Below are 20,000 nucleotides of genomic sequence, written 5' to 3'. Positions count from 1 at the left end.
GCCCGGTTACATACAACACTACACTGTTTCAGTCAGGTAAACACACACACACACACACACACACACACACACACACACACACACACACACACACACACACACGGAGGAAGTGCCCTGTTACATACAACACTACACTGTTTCAGTCAGGTAAACACACACACACACACACACACACACACACACACAACATGGAGGAAGTGCCCGGTTACATACAACACTACACTGTTTCAGTCAGGTAAACACACACACACACACACACACACACACACACGGAGGAAGTGCCCTGTTACATACAACACTACACTGTTTCAGTCAGGTAAACACACACACACACACACACACACACACACACACACACACACACACACACACACACACACACAACACGGAGGAAGTGCCCTGTTAAATACAACACTACACTGTTTCAGTCAGGTAAACACACACACACACACACACACACACACACACACACACACACACACACACACAGAGGAAGTGCCCTGTTACATACAACACTACACTGTTTCAGTCAGGTAAACACACACACACACACACACACACACACACACGGAGAAGTGCCCTGTTACATACAACACTACACTGTTTCAGTCAGGTAAACACACACACACACACACACACACACACACAACACGGAGGAAGTGCCCTGTTACATACAACACTACACTGTTTCAGTCAGGTAAACACACACACACACACACACACACACACACACACACACACACACGGAGAAGTGCCCTGTTACATACAACACTACACTGTTTCAGTCAGGTAAACACACACACACACACACACACACACACACACACACACACACACACACACAACACGGAGGAAGTGCCCTGTTACATACAACACTACACTGTTTCAGTCAGGTAAACACACACACACACACACACACACACACACACACACGGAGGAAGTGCCCTGTTACATACAACACTACACTGTTTCAGTCAGGTAAACACACACACACACACACACACACACACACACGGAGAAGTGCCCTGTTACATACAACACTACACTGTTTCAGTCAGGTAAACACACACACACACACACACACACACACACACACAGAGGAAGTGCCCTGTTACATACAACACTACACTGTTTCAGTCAGGTAAACACACACACACATACACACACACACACACACACACACGGAGGAAGTGCCCTGTTACATACAACACTACACTGTTTCAGTCAGGTAAACACACACACACACACACACACACACACACAACACGGAGGAAGTGCCCTGTTACATACAACACTACACTGTTTCAGTCAGGTAAACACACACACACACACACACACACACACACACACACACACACACACACACACACACACACACAATTCCTTAATAGCATGACATCAAATGTTTTAGAAATGTCTTGGTTATTTGAATGTTAAGGGAACATTTCATTGTCTCATTCTTCAATCATTATGGAACGTTACGTTTGAATTTTCTGAAAAAAGTAACATTTATAAATGTTAGACGAATGTCCAACTTAAACGTTTCAGAAAAACTTTCCAGTATGGTTTTATGGGCCGTGTTTTGGGTCATGACCTGCCGGCTGATGTCAGGTGTGTGTGTGTGTTGTTGCAGGTTGGTGTGTGAGACTGGTGCATCATGGGAAACGATGAGTGATCCTGTGACGGTGAGCGTGGCCGGTAGCGCAGTGGGTGTTTCGAAGGACGTGTTCTCGTTTGTGGTGCGTACTGGCCTTCGTTTTCTGATCATGTTTCTTCTGTTCCACACCTTCATCTTCTCTCTGATCTTCCTCCCCATCACACCCTCATCTTCTCTCTGGTCTTCCTCCCCATCACATCCTCATCTTCTCTCTGGTCTTCCTCCCCGTCACACCCTCATCTTCTCTCTGGTCTTCCTCCCCATCACACCCTCATCTTCTCTCTGGTCTTCCTCCCCATCACATCCTCATCTTCTCTCTGGTCTTCCTCCCCATCATATCCTCATCTTCTCTCTGGTCTTCCTCCCAATCACATCCTCATCTTCTCTCTGGTCTTCCTCCCCATCACATCCTCATCTTCTCTCTGGTCTTCCTCCCCATCACATCCTCATCTTCTCTCTGGTCTTCCTCCCCATCACACCCTCATCTTCTCTCTGGTCTTCCTCCCCATCACATCCTCATCTTCTCTCTGGTCTTCCTCCCCATCACACCCTCATCTTCTCTCTGGTCTTCCTCTCCATCACATCCTCATCTTCTCTCTGATCTTCCTCCCCATCACATCCTCATCTTCTCTCTGGTCTTCCTCCCCATCACATCCTCATCTTCTCTCTGGTCTTCCTCCCCGTCACACCCTCATCTTCTCTCTGGTCTTCCTCCCCATCACACCCTCATCTTCTCTCTGGTCTTCCTCCCCATCACACCCTCATCTTCTCTCTGGTCTTCCTCCCCATCACATCCTCATCTTCTCTCTGGTCTTCCTCCCCATCACATCCTCATCTTCTCTCTGGTCTTCCTCCCCATCACACCCTCATCTTCTCTCTGGTCTTCCTCCCCGTCACATCCTCATCTTCTCTCTGATCTTCCTCCCCATCACACCCTCATCTTCTCTCTGGTCTTCCTCCCCATCACATCCTCATCTTCTCTCTGGTCTTCCTCCCCATCACATCCTCATCTTCTCTCTGGTCTTCCTCCCCGTCACACCCTCATCTTCTCTCTGATCTTCCTCCCCATCACACCCTCATCTTCTCTCTGGTCTTCCTCCCCATCACATCCTCATCTTCTCTCTGGTCTTCCTCCCCTTCACATCCTCATCTTCTCTCTGGTCTTCCTCCCCATCACATCCTCATCTTCTCTCTGGTCTTCCTCCCCATCACATCCTCATCTTCTCTCTGGTCTTCCTCCCCATCACATCCTCATCTTCTCTCTGGTCTTCCTCCCCATCACACCCTCATCTTCTCTCTGGTCTTCCTCCCCATCACATCCTCATCTTCTCTCTGGTCTTCCTCCCCATCACACCCTCATCTTCTCTCTGGTCTTCCTCCCCATCACATCCTCATCTTCTCTCTGGTCTTCCTCCCCATCACATCCTCATCTTCTCTCTGGTCTTCCTCCCCATCACATCCTCATCTTCTCTCTGGTCTTCCTCCCCATCACACCATCATCTTCTCTCTGGTCTTCCTCCCCATCACATCCTCATCTTCTCTCTGATCTTCCTCCCCATCACACCCTCATCTTCTCTCTGGTCTTCCTCCCCATCACACCCTCATCTTCTCTCTGGTCTTCCTCCCCATCACATCCTCATCTTCTCTCTGGTCTTCCTCCCCATCACACCCTCATCTTCTCTCTGGTCTTCCTCCCCATCACACCCTCATCTTCTCTCTGATCTTCCTCCCCATCACACCCTCATCTTCTCTCTGGTCTTTCTCCCCATCACACCCTCATCTTCTCTCTGGTCTTCCTCCCCATCACACCCTCATCTTCTCTCTGGTCTTCCTCCCCATCACATCCTCATCTTCTCTCTGGTCTTCCTCCCCATCACATCCTCATCTTCTCTCTGGTCTTCCTCCCCATCACATCCTCATCTTCTCTCTGGTCTTCCTCCCCATCACACCCTCATCTTCTCTCTGGTCTTCCTCCCCATCACATCCTCATCTTCTCTCTGGTCTTCCTCCCCATCACATCCTCATCTTCTCTCTGGTCTTCCTCCCCATCACACCCTCATCTTCTCTCTGGTCTTCCTCCCCGTCACACCCTCATCTTCTCTGTGGTCTTCCTCCCCGTCACACCCTCATCTTCTCTCTGGTCTTCCTCCCCATCACACCCTCATCTTCTCTCTGGTCTTCCTCCCCATCACACCCTCATCTTCTCTCTGGTCTTCCTCCCCATCACACCCTCATCTTCTCTCTGGTCTTCCTCCCCATCACACCCTCATCTTCTCTCTGGTCTTCCTCCCCATCACACCCTCATCTTCTCTCTGGTCTTCCTCCCCATCACACCCTCATCTTCTCTCTGGTCTTCCTCCCCATCACACCCTCATCTTCTCTCTGGTCTTCCTCCCCATAACACCCTCATCTTCTCTCTGGTCTTCCTCCCCATCACACCCTCATCTTCTCTCTGGTCTTCCTCCCCATCACACCCTCATCTTCTCTCTGATCTTCCTCCCCATCACACCCTCATCTTCTCTCTGGTCTTTCTCCCCATCACACCCTCATCTTCTCTCTGGTCTTCCTCCCCATCACACCCTCATCTTCTCTCTGGTCTTCCTCCCCATCACACCCTTATCTTCTCTCTGGTCTTCCTCCCCATCACATCCTCATCTTCTCTCTGGTCTTCCTCCCCATCACATCCTCATCTTCTCTCTGGTCTTCCTCCCCATCACATCCTCATCTTCTCTCTGGTCTTCCTCCCCATCACACCCTCATCTTCTCTCTGGTCTTCCTCCCCATCACATCCTCATCTTCTCTCTGGTCTTCCTCCCCATCACATCCTCATCTTCTCTCTGGTCTTCCTCCCCATCACACCCTCATCTTCTCTCTGGTCTTCCTCCCCGTCACACCCTCATCTTCTCTGTGGTCTTCCTCCCCGTCACACCCTCATCTTCTCTCTGGTCTTCCTCCCCATCACACCCTCATCTTCTCTCTGGTCTTCCTCCCCATCACACCCTCATCTTCTCTCTGGTCTTCCTCCCCATCACACCCTCATCTTCTCTCTGGTCTTCCTCCCCATCACACCCTCATCTTCTCTCTGGTCTTCCTCCCCATCACACCCTCATCTTCTCTCTGGTCTTCCTCCCCATAACACCCTCATCTTCTCTCTGGTGTTCCTCCCCATCACACCCTCATCTTCTCTCTGGTCTTCCTCCCCATCACACCCTTCCCTGTGCTGTACTCCAGCCTCGCCTCGACAGCGAACAGATACACAACACATTCTCCAACGAGTTTGTGATATTCAATAACAGAGCAAACACAACACACTCTCAAGATCAGATTGACTCAATGTCAATGGCCACTGTGAACTTTAGGAACGTTTTGTTTTGTCTGAGTTTCTGGATGTCATGTTTTCATGGCATTGAGAGATACAGCGGTGTGTTTATAATGAGTGTTATTTGGTGCTGCTGAGCCGCTTTTCCTGTACTGATCCCAGCAAACAGGGAATGTTCTCTGAATGTCTGTGTGTGTGTGTGTGTGTGTGTGTGTGTGTGTGTGTGTGTGTGTGTGTGTGTGTGTGTGTGTGTGTGTGTGTGTGTGTATCAAGCTCTCCTCAGTGACTCTCAGCTGATCCTCTCCTAGAGGAATACGACACTATCACTGTCTTCATATATCAGCTCTTCAGTATTATCAGCAGCTGTAGTGTTTCTCAGGAGCTGATGACCCTCCTCCCTCCCCAGCTCCTCCTGTCTCCAGTCGGCATTATAACTCACTCTGAATCACACTAAATCTCCAATTATGTTGTACATTAAAATATGGAGTTTAATGATATCTGCAATACATTCATGCTGGTTGTGTTCTGGTTAGCCTGAGGGGGTTATTGCTGCTCTCCTGCTCTTATCCATGCAGCCTAGCACACACACACACACACAAATGTCTAATGTTAACGCCTATCTGGCAACCTCGAGTCAGGGAGGAAGGGATAAACCGCTCTACAGTAATTTGAAAGTGATTGCAGTACCAGTTTTGGACACAATCTTACATACGGCTCCTTTAAATATTGCTACTTGTTTCAATCGGAGAACATTCAAAAGTAACATTCCCATAATGATTGAAGAACAATGTTCCCTTAGCATTTTTATAACCAAGAAAAAACATTTTAAAACGTTTAACTGGACGCTTTGAACGGTCAAAGAACATTCAGAAATAACGTTTTTTTATAAGAATATCAAAACGTATTTTTGGAAGCAACCATGTTCCAAACACAGCGAGTATCTTACAGAGAGTGGAGAATCATGCCGGGCCAAACATAGTTACAGACGGAGGACTGGTTTAGGTGGGAAATGAGCAGAACTAGAGAAATTATAAAAGAGGAAAGTCCAGGTCATTCCCTGAGGAATCATTCCTCCTCCAAACCTCCTTCCTCAAGTCAAACCTGTAGCTCAGGAAACATCTGTCTGAGCGACACACACTTACGCCTCGACAGGAAGTGATGTCATGCCGTGTGTGTGTGTGTGTTTGTGTGTTCTGAGGTTCACTCTACATGGCACATTACTTCTGAATGACATGCTAATTTAAACGAACCTTCCAGAAGAGTTTATATGATCAAAGCCGCTGCGCTCGGACTTTACCAACAGCTTTAGCTCTTTAACATTCTGGAACATAAATATTTATATATGCTACTTATAACTTACTATTACCACACCTTCCAGATGGAAAACACAGCTAAAGTGGTCTTTGAAACATGATAGCATTTCGTTTCTAGTTGCTCCGCGCTGGTTCGGGTGCTCTTCTGTCGCATTACTCTGTGTTTTGGGAAGGAGTAGTAGATTTGTTGTTGGTGCAAGAAGGTTCCCAGCTCGTACCCCATCAGATGCTGCTCTAAAGAAGCTCCGTTAGCTGCGTAATCTTTCCTATTCGGACGGTAATTGTTTCTCATGTGGACGTCTGTTAAAATGAATTACCTCAGTGATAAACTCATGCGTTCGGATGGAGATTTGTTGACGGTGGAGGAGCGAGTTTTGTGTCTTGTAAATACTTTCCAGCATTTGAGTAATAAAAGTGTAGATTTTTAAAATGCATGTAAATTACAGTGAAGTGCAACAGTTATTGTACATACAGTGCTTGGCAGTGATCAAAAAGGATTTAAAGCAGGGCTGTGCAGTTTCTGGAATTCTGGAGACGACCACCATTAAACCCAAAAAAAGTAATATAACCATTCCAATGACTCCGAAGCTGTTCAGTTAAGGTAAAAAAAACTGCATAGTTCACCTTTAAACTGTGAATCTTGAAGTGATCTCTTTTTGTAAACTCAGTGATGTGGATTCGGACGGCAATTAAATCACAACACGGTCTTGGTGTTTGTCAAAAACTGTAGATGATTCGGCTGGGGATTTTTACACAGGTAGTGGGAGAAAAACACAGACATTCTGGATTCGGTCGGCAATAAAATCAAAGACTAACCCTGTAAACGTTAAAAATACCGTACAACCCTCTGAGAAACAATTACCGTCTGAATAGGGCTTTTGAGTAAGTGTTCCTCATGCACGTCTATAGAAGCACAGTTAGTTGTGTAGTCTTTGAGTAAGTGTTCCTCGTGCACATCTATAGAAGCACAGTTAGTTGTGTAGTCTTTGAGTAAGTGTTCCTCACGAACATCTATAGAAGCACAGTTAGTTGTGTAGTCTTTGAGTAAGTGTTCCTCATGCACATCTATAGAAGCACAGTTAGTTGTGTAGTCTTTGAGTAAGTGTTCCTCATGCACATCTATAGAAGCACAGTTAGTTGTGTAGTCTTTGAGTAAGTGTTCCTCATGCACATCTATAGAAGCACAGTTAGTTGTGTAGTCTTTGAGTAAGTGTTCCTCATGCACATCTATAGAAGCACAGTTAGTTGTGTAGTCTTTGAGTAAGTGTTCCTCATGCACATCTATAGAAGCACAGTTAGTTGTGTAGTCTTTGAGTAAGTGTTCTTCATGCACATCTATAGAAGCACAGTTAGTTGTGTAGTCTTTGAGTAAGTGTTCCTCATGCACATCTATAGAAGCACAGTTAGTTGTGTAGTCTTTGAGTAAGTGTTCTTCGTGCACATCTATAGAAGCACAGTTAGTTGTGTAGTCTTTGAGTAAGTGTTCCTCGTGCACATCTATAGAAGCACAGTTAGTTGTGTAGTCTTTGAGTAAGTGTTCCTCATGCACATCTATAGAAGCACAGTTAGTTGTGTAGTCTTTGAGTAAGTGTTCCTCATGCACATCTATAGAAGCACAGTTAGTTGTGTAGTCTTTGAGTAAGTGTTCCTCGTGCACATCTATAGAAGCACAGTTAGTTGTGTAGTCTTTGAGTAAGTGTTCCTCATGAACATCTATAGAAGCACAGTTAGTTGTGTAGTCTTTGAGTAAGTGTTCTTCGTGCACATCTATAGAAGCACAGTTAGTTGTGTAGTCTTTGAGTAAGTGTTCTTCGTGCACATCTATAGAAGCACAGTTAGTTGTGTAGTCTTTGAGTAAGTGTTCTTCGTGCACATCTATAGAAGCACAGTTAGTTGTGTAGTCTTTGAGTAAGTGTTCTTCGTGCACAGGAGCCCAGACTTCTGGAGTTCTCCCCGCCACACGGGCCTCTCGCTGGAGGAACCAGAATCACCATCAGAGGACGATTCCTGGACGCCGGATCCACCGTCAGCGTCAGGATCAACACCACTCACGACTGCAGCATCTACATGTGAGTGTGTGTTCCTCTCATACTTCAGCAGAGGTGTAAAGAGTACTTATGTATATTATTATATATAATCTGAATAGACTTGTGAATCACAGAATAGACGCCTGTGTCACGGTGCGTCTGGTTAGGAAACACATTAGATTAACAGTTAATGTAAAATGTTACATATGGTATCACATCAGGAATGGGTTTATACATGTGAATCTGACCTATACATGATACGAATTGTTAGAGGAATGTGCTGTGTGTGTTTGCAGGCGGTCCAGTGAAGTGCTCGGGTGTGTGATGCCTCCCGCCGCGCTGGCGGAGAACGTGTCGGTGTGTGTGGTGTACGATGGCCGGCCCTGCCTCAGCGCTTCGCCCAGCTTCACCTTCAGCTATGAGAAGAACCCCACCATCAGTCAGATCAGACCCAGCAAGAGCTTCCTCAGGTACGACACACTTCAGGACGATCAAGCGCTGCTCACTGTCAGTGTGTGAGACGCGAGGAAAACTGTGCTGGGTGTCATGTCCGGGTCATTCCCTACATCCGAGATGGATGTTCTTACTTTTGTTCGCTGAGCTTGATATCGCATTCTCACATAGATCTGTTCCTCTGTATTCCTCATGGTGTCAGTGGAGGTCGCAGCGTCTCGGTCACGGGTTACGGCTTCGATCTGGTGCAGTCGGCCATGATGGAGGTGACCGGGGTCGGACAGACGGTGAGAAATTAAGCCTTCTTATTGATTACAGATCAAAGTGCTGATATTTGCCTGATATTTCAGCTCGTTCATTTCCGGTTTATATTTACAGCGTTTCACACTTAGTACAGATTGTTTCAAAGCGGATAGAGAAAGTGTTCCTTATTACTTCACAGTAATAAACAGGAAAACAACAGAATCAATGATGCAAACTTCATCAGATATGAGACGCATTCAGATTCAGCATTATTCAGATCAGGGGATCTTAAAGGGGACATGTCATGAAAATCTGACTTTTCCGTGTGTAAGTGCCATATGTCACCATTAATGTGTTTTTGCAGAACTGCTCGTGTGTGTCGTCCACTCTCATGGTCTGCCAGTCTCCGGCGGCGGCCCAGTCCCAGCAGGCCACGGCTCTCTTCTACCTGAACCAGGTGCTGTACAGAGGAGCGGGTTCTTCGGGCGATCGAGGGCCGGACGAGGACCAGGAGCCTCTCGCTGAACACTTTCACTTCGACTACGTGGAGGATCCGCAGTTCTACACCGCCAACAAGGAGAAGCTCATCAAACATCACACTGGAGAGCCGCTCATCCTCGTCATCAACGTGAGTGTGTGTGTGTGTGTGTGTGTGTGTGCGCGTGTGTGTGTGTGCGCGTGTGCGTGTGTGTGTGTGTGTGTGTGTGTGTGTGTGTGTGTGTGTGTGTGTGTGTGTGTGTGTGTGTGTGTGTGTGTGTGTGTGTGTGTGTGTGTGTGTGTGTGTGTGTGTGCGCGTGTGCGTGTGTGTGTGTGTGTGTGTGTGTGTGTGTGCGCGTGTGCGTGTGTGTGTGTGTGTGTGTGTGCGCGTGTGCGTGTGTGTGTGTGTGTGTGTGTGTGTGTGTGTGTGTGTGTGTGTGTGTGATCTTACATGATGGACTTGACCCAGAGCCAGCTCAAAGGCCTGGGGCCTCATTTATAAACGTTGCGTACGCACAAAAGAAGGCGTACGCCGCTCTCTACGCAATAATTGGTATTTATAAAAAGCAAACTTCACGGGAAAATGTGCGGTCCTTCACGCAAGCTGTGACCCAGGCATACGCACAAAAACGGGTGAAATGAGAAATGGCGACACCGTCGGCAGACGGAAGAAACACGTGAAAGTGTGTGAAGCTGTAGACCGCTGTGTAAAAGAAATGGCAATATTGCCTCTCATAAATAACATGAAGACTTCACAAAGCAAGTCTTACAATTAACAGCTACACAAACACACGTTCATCGACTGCAGTGTAAAACAAACAAAATCAAACGAAAATTAAATGCAAATGAACACATATTTGCAAAAAGAAAAGTGAAATATGTTCTGCGATAATATTGGCATGTTATGCAATTCATCCTCATAAATAATATGGTAAACAGAACGAAATAATGTACAAAACTGATATTCTCGTCTGGCGGAGCAGATATAGATGCAATTAGATAGACAGATAGATAGACAATTAGGGAGATAGATAGATAGATAGATAGATAGATAGATAGATAGATAGATAGATAGATAGATAGATAGATAGATGGATGGATGGATGGATGGATGGATGGATGGATGGATGGATGGATGGATGGATGGATGGATGGATGGATAGATAGATAGAGAGATGGATGGATGGATGGATGGATGGATGGATGGATGGATGGATGGATGGATAGATAGATAGATAGATAGATAGATAGATAGATAGATAGATAGATAGATAGATAGATAGATAGATGGATGGATGGATGGATGGATGGATGGATGGATGGATGGATGGATGGATGGATGGATAGATAGATAGAGAGATGGATGGATGGATGGATGGATGGATGGATGGATAGATAGATAGATAGATAGATAGATAGATAGATAGATAGATAGATAGATAGATAGATAGATAGATAGATAGATAGATAGATAGATAGATAGATAGATAGATAGATAGATAGATAGATAGATAGATAGATAAATTGTCCACTGGTTTTTTATACAAAGTGGTTTATTAATATGATTTGTACTGAGTTTGGTCCTTTAATATCACTGTCTTCGTACAGTGAGCCACGTTAAGCGTTTCATATCGGTTTATGGTAAGGAAATGCTTAACACACAATTAAACATGTTGGGTAGGTATTCTGGGCTCATCTGATTTTTTATACAAAGTATGGTTTATTAATATGATTTGTACTGAGTTTGGTCCTTTAATATCACTGTCTTCGTACAGTGAGCCACGTTAAACGTTTTTCACGTAAGCGTTTTAGAATGTCCCTCAGAGAGTGGCAACCTCTTGAACCACCACCACATTCGCGCTGGAAAACTTCCGCAGTCCCCAATTGGCCAAAATGCTCTGTTCGACTTTTCTGAGATCATCTACTCTTCCCTGTGGATGACCTGTGACCTACTTTCTGTCAGATCTGAATTTTTTAACTTGAATTTTTGACATTGAATTTTAGAAAACTGAATTTGAAGTTCTGAATTTCTTCATCTTGAAAACTTGAATCTGAATTTTTTTAAACTGAATATTACTGTTTGAAAATACATGTCTATAAAATTCAGCCATAAAAACATTTCAATTTGTTAAATTTCAAATGTTCAATATTCGTTAAAAAAAATTCAAGTTCAGAACTATTTAAACTACCACCTAAAATTCAATTTTGTTAGATTACACTTGCAAATAATTCAGATTTACACAATTCAAATTCAAATCATTTTGTCATAATATTAGCTCCATATAGAATTAATTGTGATTTATTAAGGGAAAACTGCGTAGGATGTGCGTGCGCACGGTTTTATAAATCCGAATATTTCTGTGCGTACGCACGTCCTATGTTTCATCCGTACGCCACTTCTGACGCAAATCCTACGCAAAGTTTTATAAATGAGGCCCCAGGACACCACAACCCAACTTAGAGGGGTTCCTTTAAGGGAGTACGGCCCAGACCCATTGGACCCTAGCCTGCTGCTTTCAGGGGGACCAGTGCCAACCCTGTACCAGGGAGGCTAACATGCTTTATCAACTGAAGCCAAAAACCTGTTTTCTTTGAAGAATGTACCTGACCACAGTCTCTAACCATAGACAGACAGCTCCTTCACGGGGCTATGGTAGGGTGACCAGACGTCCCGAAAAGTTCGGTGACAGACAAAATCTTGATTATCCTGCAGTATTGTCATTTCGTTGACATGGTTAGTGTACTGGAGCCCGCTGCTAAAAAGCAAAAGCGTCTCTGCAGGCACCGGGTGGAGTGGGTGGGGAAGTATCCATGTATCCATAGCTTGCAGTGAATATACAGTACTTCAGTCACCAGTCACGCTGAGGCGTTCCCCAAACGTGTCTCAGGACGCAGTGCGAGTTCCCTGTGCACATACCCTATGGTCTGCAATAACTAAAGTAGTTGAGCATTGCTCTCACACACACACACACACACACTGGGGAAAGTCCAGATCTGTGTTGCTGGACGCTGAGAGTCTCTGAGAGTCAGACAGGAAGTGTCTAACAGGCACAGCAGAGCGAGGGAGTGTTATTTTCATTCTCTCCTAAAGAATTGCAGAGGAAGGAAGGATAAAGAGCTGAAACACTGTCTGTGTGTTTGCCTTCAAAGTGTGTGCTTAATTATCAGAGGATGTTTAGTTGTTCATGGCATAAACAGCTGCGATTCTGTCAATCACTTGGTTTCTATTTCCACTGTGAAATACTGAACAAAATCTTTGTCCACTTCCATTATCTGTATATTTACCATTACTCACACACACACTCTCATATCTACACACAGAGTAACGGTGGTTGTGTTTGTATGTCAGAAAGGGCCGAGCGAGCTGGACCTGACACTGGATGAATACTCCGTGACGATTGGCTCAGACCTCTGTGACATCACCTTCCATAACGATCAGCTGTTCCACTGCACCATCAACCGCTCGCTGAGCGCCGGCGCTGGAGACCTGCCCGTCACTGTGAGTGCAGAACTCACACCTCACCTCAGTACTTACAACACACACAACTCACAACTCACTACTCACAACTCACACCTCAGTACTTACAACTCACACCTCACCTCAGTACTTACAACTCACAACTCACAACTCACACCTCACCTCAGTACTTACAACTCACAACTCACAACTCACAACTCACACCTCAGTACTTACAACACACACACAACTCACAACTCACTACTCACAACTCACAACTCACACCTCAGTACTTACAACTCACAACTCACTACTCACAACTCACAACTCACTACTCACAACTCACAACTCACTACTCACAACTCACAACTCACAACTCACTACTCACAACTCACTACTCACAACTCACACCTCAGTGCTTACAACTCACAACTCACTACTCACAACTCAGTACTTACAACACACACAACTCACAACTCACTACTCACAACTCACACCTCAGTACTTACAACTCACACCTCACCTCAGTACTTACAACTCACAACTCACAACTCACACCTCAGTACTTACAACACACACAACTCACAACTCACTACTCACAACTCACACCTCAGTACTTACAACTCACACCTCACCTCAGTACTTACAACTCACAACTCACAACTCACACCTCAGTACTTACAACACACACAACTCACAACTCACTACTCAACTCACAACTCACACCTCAGTACTTACAACACACACAACTCACTACTCACAACTCACTACCCACAACTCACTACTCACAACTCACACCTCAGTGCTTACAACACACACAACTCACTGCATACTACTCACAACTCACAACTCACTACTCACTACTCACTACCCACAACTCACTACCCACAACTCACTACTCACAACTCACTACCCACAACTCACTACCCACAACTCACAACTCACTACCCACAACTCACTACTCACTACTCACTACACACTACTCACTACTCACTACACACTACTCACAACTCACTACTCACTACACACTACTCACTACTCACTACACACTACACACTACTCACAACTCACTACTCACTACACACTACACACTACTCACAACTCACTACTCACTACACACTACACACTACTCACTACACACTACACACTACTCACTACACACTACTCACTACTCACAACTCACAACTCACTACTCACAACTCACACCTCAGTGCTTACAACACACACAACTCACTGCATACTACTCACAACTCACTACTCACTACTCACTACCCACAACTCACTACCCACAACTCACTACTCACTACTCACTACTCACTACACACAACTCACAACTCACTACCCACAACTCAGTACTCACTACTCACTACACACTACTCACTACTCACTACACACTACTCACTACTCACTACACACTACTCACAACTCACTACTCACTACTCACTACACACTACACACTACTCACAACTCACTACTCACTACACACTACACACTACTCACAACTCACTACTCACTACACACTACTCACTACTCACTACACACTACTCACTACACACTACACACTACTCACTACTCACAACTCACAACCCACAACTCACTACTCACAACTCACACCTCAGTGCTTACAACACACACAACTCACTGCATACTACTCACAACTCACTACTCACAACTCACAACTCACTACTCACAACTCACAACTCACTACTCACAACTCACAACTCACTACTCACAACTCACAACTCACAACTCACTACTCACAACTCACTACTCACAACTCACTACTCACAACTCACAACTCACTACTCACAACTCACTACTCACAACTCACAACTCACTACTCACAACTCACAACTCACTACTCACAACTCACAACTCACTACTCACAACTCACAACTCACTACTCACAACTCACTACTCACAACTCACAACTCACAACTCACAACTCACTACTCACAACTCACAACTCACAACTCACTACTCACAACTCACTACTCACAACTCACAACTCACTATCGTTCACTGCAGTTTTAAGCAGAAAATACTCAGCAATGCTGTCCACTTATGAACTTACACATGGTGTGTGTTAAAGCAGATTAATAACACCACATACACACATAAACTACATTAAAAGCTGGATTTACACCACAGGGGGACTGTAAACTAAATCTTGTTTTCAGAATATTCTGCCAGGGTTCTCTTATGTTAAAGTTATGAACAAACGTTCTTCCAGGAACATTAATAGAACGTTTGTTCAAAGTTGTCTGGTGTCTAATAATGATCTTAAAACATTATTTATACGTTGTGCCTAATTTTTTTAATTGGTACTACTTGTTTCAGAACATTCAAAAGTAATGTTGCCATAATGTTGGAAGAATGATACAATGGAATGTTCCCTTTAACGTTCAAATAACCAAGACATTTTTAAACTAGACATTTTAAACGCTCAAGGAACATCCAGAAACTGTCCATTTAATACACTTTTAATATTTAAAATGTACAATATTTTAGAACAGAAATGAACATTGACCTTGTTTCATAAATGCTATTAAATGATTGTTAAAGTGTAGCTGTAGTAGCTGTACCGTGGTAATCAGCGGAGCATTCACTATTACACGGCTCAAGGACAGAGAAGAGCTTCACATGCCGCAAACTCACTGTGAGAGACAGACTGCTACCGGAAGCTGAATGTCTCTCGCCCACATCAGCTTTATCAGAGTATCTGTATCTGACGTTAATCACTACCAGCGTAACCATCACTTTATTCTTTATCTGCTCATCAGTATCACACACACACACACACACACACTCTCTCTCTCTCTCTCTCTCGGCCGCTGGAAGTTTAAAGCAGCGCTGGAATTTCTCTGCCGTTCAACATCAAGCATGAAAACAGAGTTAATCAAGCCCTGAAACGCCCTGCTTGTTTTCATGTCTGAATTCCCTGCTCCTTTGTTTGGTCTGATTGTGAAACACACACACACACACACACACACACACACACACACACACACACACACACACACACACAGCTATATTTAACACGCCGGAGCGCTGCATGACACAGCTAATGGAGCAGAGAGACCACTGAACGTCTCAACAAACAGTGGAAAAGATCACAAACATCTGGGTCTGAGGGCAAATGAGGCATTGAGAGCGGTTTTCACACACACACACACACACACACACACACACACACACACACACACACACACACACACACACACACACACACACACACACACACACACACATACACACACACACACACACACACACAGACCAGAGGATGTCATCAGGCTGGAGAGTTCATGCAATAACAGTGCTTGCCAACTGTGAACAAACGGCTTTAGCTGACTCAGAAGAATAGAATAGAATTAAACATTTTAAACAGAAGAATAGAATAGATTACTTCAAACATAGAATAATATGATAGAGAATAATAGAACTGAACACTTCAAACACAGAAGAATAGAATAGCCGCATCACATGGGTGCTGGAGGGTCTCTTGCTAAAGCCCTGGAGGACGCCCCCCGCTGGTGGAATGAGCCCTAACCCTAGTGGCGGAGCTGGACCGCGCCTCATAGGCTAGCAGTGGTGAGGGGTCCCCAGGAACGGTTGGGGAGCCGCTGGGCTAGGGCGATAGCATCCCTCACCCACTGCGACAGTGCTTTGTGGCGGCCGCAAGATAGCCATATGGAAACCATTTTGCGTTCACTCCAGCATCATGCGCGGACTCTAGTGGTTTAGATGGGTTGTCCACTAGCCCCCTAAGGACCACGGGTCTCTGACAGGAGGGCTCAGTCGCCTAGCTCCACGAATGAAGCGGCGGTCAAAGAGTGCTACACCACTGAAGCCCAACGGCGGCCACTGAAGCTCTGAGAGTAGCAGGACCTGTGCATGCTCACAGCTTTTCTGGCAAGAACTCCAGCACTGTGTCCTTGAGGTCGATCGTGACTAACCAGTCTCTTTGCTGAATTTGAAACACGATCATTTTGATTGTCAGCATTTTGAATTTCAATCTCTTGAGAGAAAGATTCAGACCGTGAAGGTCCAGAATTGGACGCAATCCCCCATCTTTTTTGCGAACTCTTCTTTTTCTCTGAGATCAGAGATGGCCGACGGACCCAACGCCCGGGGAATTTATCAAGCGCTTCCTCGTGTTGTTTAGCCTCCCTGAACCTACTGACCACAGTGTGGACTGAATCGCCAAATAGACCGGCAGGCGACACGAGAGCACCAAGGAGAAAAACTCTATTTTTGTCCTTGATTTCAGTGAGGTTTAGCCACAGATGTCTCCCCGGATGACACTGATGGCCGGGCCGTTTGCTTGGTCGTGCGGAGAGACAGGTCTGTGGCTCAGGAAATACCACTGACGTTTCGTCCGCTCGTGCCCAGGTCTTTAAGCAGGTCAGCTCGTACGCCTGGAAACCCAGCCTGACCCGCCGCCTGAAAAGCTTTCCCTGCCAGCGTGAGTCTGATTCTGCACGGTCTGGAGGGAAGCGCAGGCTTTTTTAATGATGATGCGCTGCCAGGGGAGAGATAGCCCGCGAGCGTCTCCTCAACCTGCGGCATCATCGTGTAACCCTATGCCTTTGCACCAACGATAGGCAAATAAATAGACGTCACGGGCACAAAGTGATGAGAAGAATAGGGCATGTTCTAAGATTTAGCTAACTCAACATGCAAATCTGGAAAAAAGGGGAGGGGTGATTTCTCTGATGAAAGAATCACCGCTGTATTGCCGCCTGATCTGTGTGTGTTCTCGCACTGATGCCGTGACAGTCAGATGCTCCAGCGTGATAATGAAGAAGAGGATGATGATGGTAATGATGATGATGAAGGTGATGATGATGATGATGACGTTTACTCTTCTGTTCCAGGTGCGAGTGGGCCGTTTCCAGAAGGTCATAGCGATGGTGCAGATGGGTGGAGGCAGTGAACTGGCTATCGTGGTGTCGATCGTGGTCTGCTGTGTGCTGCTGCTGCTGTGTACCGTGGGTGAGTGTGTGTGTGTGTGTGTGTGTGTGTGTGTGTGTGTGTGTGTGTGTGTGTGTGTGTGCTGCTGTGCACTGTGGGTACGTGTGTGTTCACTCTCCACACCACGGATCCAACACGCATTATGTTCCTCTGCTGAAGTTTGTGTGTGTGTGTTCAGCACTGGTGGTTTACTGCACCAAGAGCCGCAGGGCAGAGCACTACTGGCAGAAGACTCTGTTACAGATGGAGGAGATGGAGTCACAGATCCGCGACGAGATACGCAAAGGTAACACACTCTCGTTTTCATGGGGGAGGGGGGGGGGCACTGTTTATGATCTAAGAAATACACATTCATCAGAACAGTAACAACCCGTATTTTCATAACTGAAATAGACCAAGTTCTATATTAAAACACAAGAGAGTCCTTCCTACAGCCGCTGCTGCACAATATAACGTACATGAATTAGCCGCAGATCTGCACAGGTGGAGCTGGGGAGGTGGAGGGGTCAGAGGACAGATCTGCACAGGTGGAGCTGGGGAGGTGGAGAGGTCAGAGGACAGATCTGGGCAGGTGGAGCTGGGGAGGTGGAGGGGTCAGAGGACAGATCTGCACAGGTGGAGCTGGGGAGGTGGAGAGGTCAGAGGACAGATCTGGGCAGGTGGAGCTGGGGAGGTGGAGAGGTCAGAGGACAGATCTGGGCAGGTGGAGCTGGGGAGGTGGAGAGGTCAGAGGACAGATCTGGGCAGGTGGAGCTGGGGAGGTGGAGGGGTCAGAGGACAGATCTGCACAGGTGGAGCTGGGGAGGTGGAGAGGTCAGAGGACAGATCTGCACAGGTGGAGCTGGGGAGGTGGAGAGGTCAGAGGACAGATCTGGGCAGGTGGAGCTGGGGAGGTGGAGAGGTCAGAGGACAGATCTGGGCAGGTGGAGCTGGGGAGGTGGAGAGGTCAGAGGACAGATCTGGGCAGGTGGAGCTGGGGAGGTGGAGGGGTCAGAGGACAGATCTGCACAGGTGGAGCTGGGGAGGTGGAGAGGTCAGAGGACAGATCTGGGCAGGTGGAGCTGGGGAGGTGGAGAGGTCAGAGGACAGATCTGGGCAGGTGGAGCTGGGGAGGTGGAGGGGTCAGAGGACAGATCTGGGCAGGTGGAGCTGGGGAGGTGGAGAGGTCAGAGGACAGATCTGGGCAGGTGGAGCTGGGGAGGTGGAGGGGTCAGAGGACAGATCTGCACAGGTGGAGCTGGGGAGGTGGAGAGGTCAGAGGACAGATCTGGGCAGGTGGAGCTGGGGAGGTGGAGAGGTCAGAGGACAGATCTGGGCAGGTGGAGCTGGGGAGGTGGAGGGGTCAGAGTACAGATCTGGGCAGGTGGAGCTGGGGAGGTGGAGGGGTCAGAGTACAGATCTGGGCAGGTGGAGCTGGGGAGGTGGAGGGGTCAGAGTACAGATCTGGGCAGGTGGAGCTGGGGAGGTGGAGGGGTCAGAGGACAGATCTGGGCAGGTGGAGCTGGGGAGGTGGAGGGGTCAGAGTACAGATCTGGGCAGGTGGAGCTGGGGAGGTGGAGGGGTCAGAGGACAGATCTGGGCAGGTGGAGCTGGGGAGGTGGAGGGGTCAGAGGACAGATCTGGGCAGGTGGAGCTGGGGAGGTGGAGGGGTCAGAGTACAGATCTGGGCAGGTGGAGCTGGGGAGGTGGAGGGGTCAGAGTACAGATCTGGGCAGGTGGAGCTGGGGAGGTGGAGGGGTCAGAGTACAGATCTGGGCAGGTGGAGCTGGGGAGGTGGAGGAGTCAGAGGACAGATCTGGGCAGGTGGAGCTGGGGAGGTGGAGGGGTCAGAGGACAGATCTGGGCAGGTGGAGCTGGGGAGGTGGAGGGGTCAGAGGACAGATCTGGACAGGTGGAGCTGGGGAAGGAGGAGGGGTCAGAGGACAGATCTACACAGGTGGAGCTGGGGAGGTGGAGGGGTCAGAGGACAGATCTACACAGGTGGAGCTGGGGAGGTGGAGGGGTTCTCAAAGCTAATGCTGGAGGTGGAGCTGCGCCCTGTAGAGAATGATGTGATTATGAGCAGATTGAGTTAAAG

The 20,000-nt window shown here is 47.0% G+C and overlaps 1 protein-coding gene across 1 annotated transcript in view; it reads left to right on the top strand.

The window, feature by feature from the left end:
- The window catches only part of plxnd1 (plexin D1), a 91,698-nt gene that overhangs the window by 42,219 nt on the left and 29,479 nt on the right, over positions 1 to 20,000 (top strand). Inside the window, exons 14-21 of the mRNA XM_079638832.1 lie at positions 1,634 to 1,739; positions 8,219 to 8,358; positions 8,613 to 8,786; positions 8,972 to 9,056; positions 9,377 to 9,640; positions 12,839 to 12,988; positions 17,827 to 17,944; positions 18,102 to 18,209. Of these exons, the coding sequence (XP_079494958.1) occupies positions 1,634 to 1,739; positions 8,219 to 8,358; positions 8,613 to 8,786; positions 8,972 to 9,056; positions 9,377 to 9,640; positions 12,839 to 12,988; positions 17,827 to 17,944; positions 18,102 to 18,209 (1,145 nt within the window). The remainder of the gene's footprint in view (positions 1 to 1,633; positions 1,740 to 8,218; positions 8,359 to 8,612; positions 8,787 to 8,971; positions 9,057 to 9,376; positions 9,641 to 12,838; positions 12,989 to 17,826; positions 17,945 to 18,101; positions 18,210 to 20,000) is intronic.

The sequence above is a fragment of the Phoxinus phoxinus genome (assembly GCF_949152265.1).
Source record: "Phoxinus phoxinus genome assembly, chromosome: 15".
NCBI lineage: Eukaryota > Metazoa > Chordata > Actinopteri > Cypriniformes > Leuciscidae > Phoxinus > Phoxinus phoxinus.
Note: the sequence above shows the minus strand (reverse complement) of the source record. Positions and strands in the feature narration are given on the sequence as shown.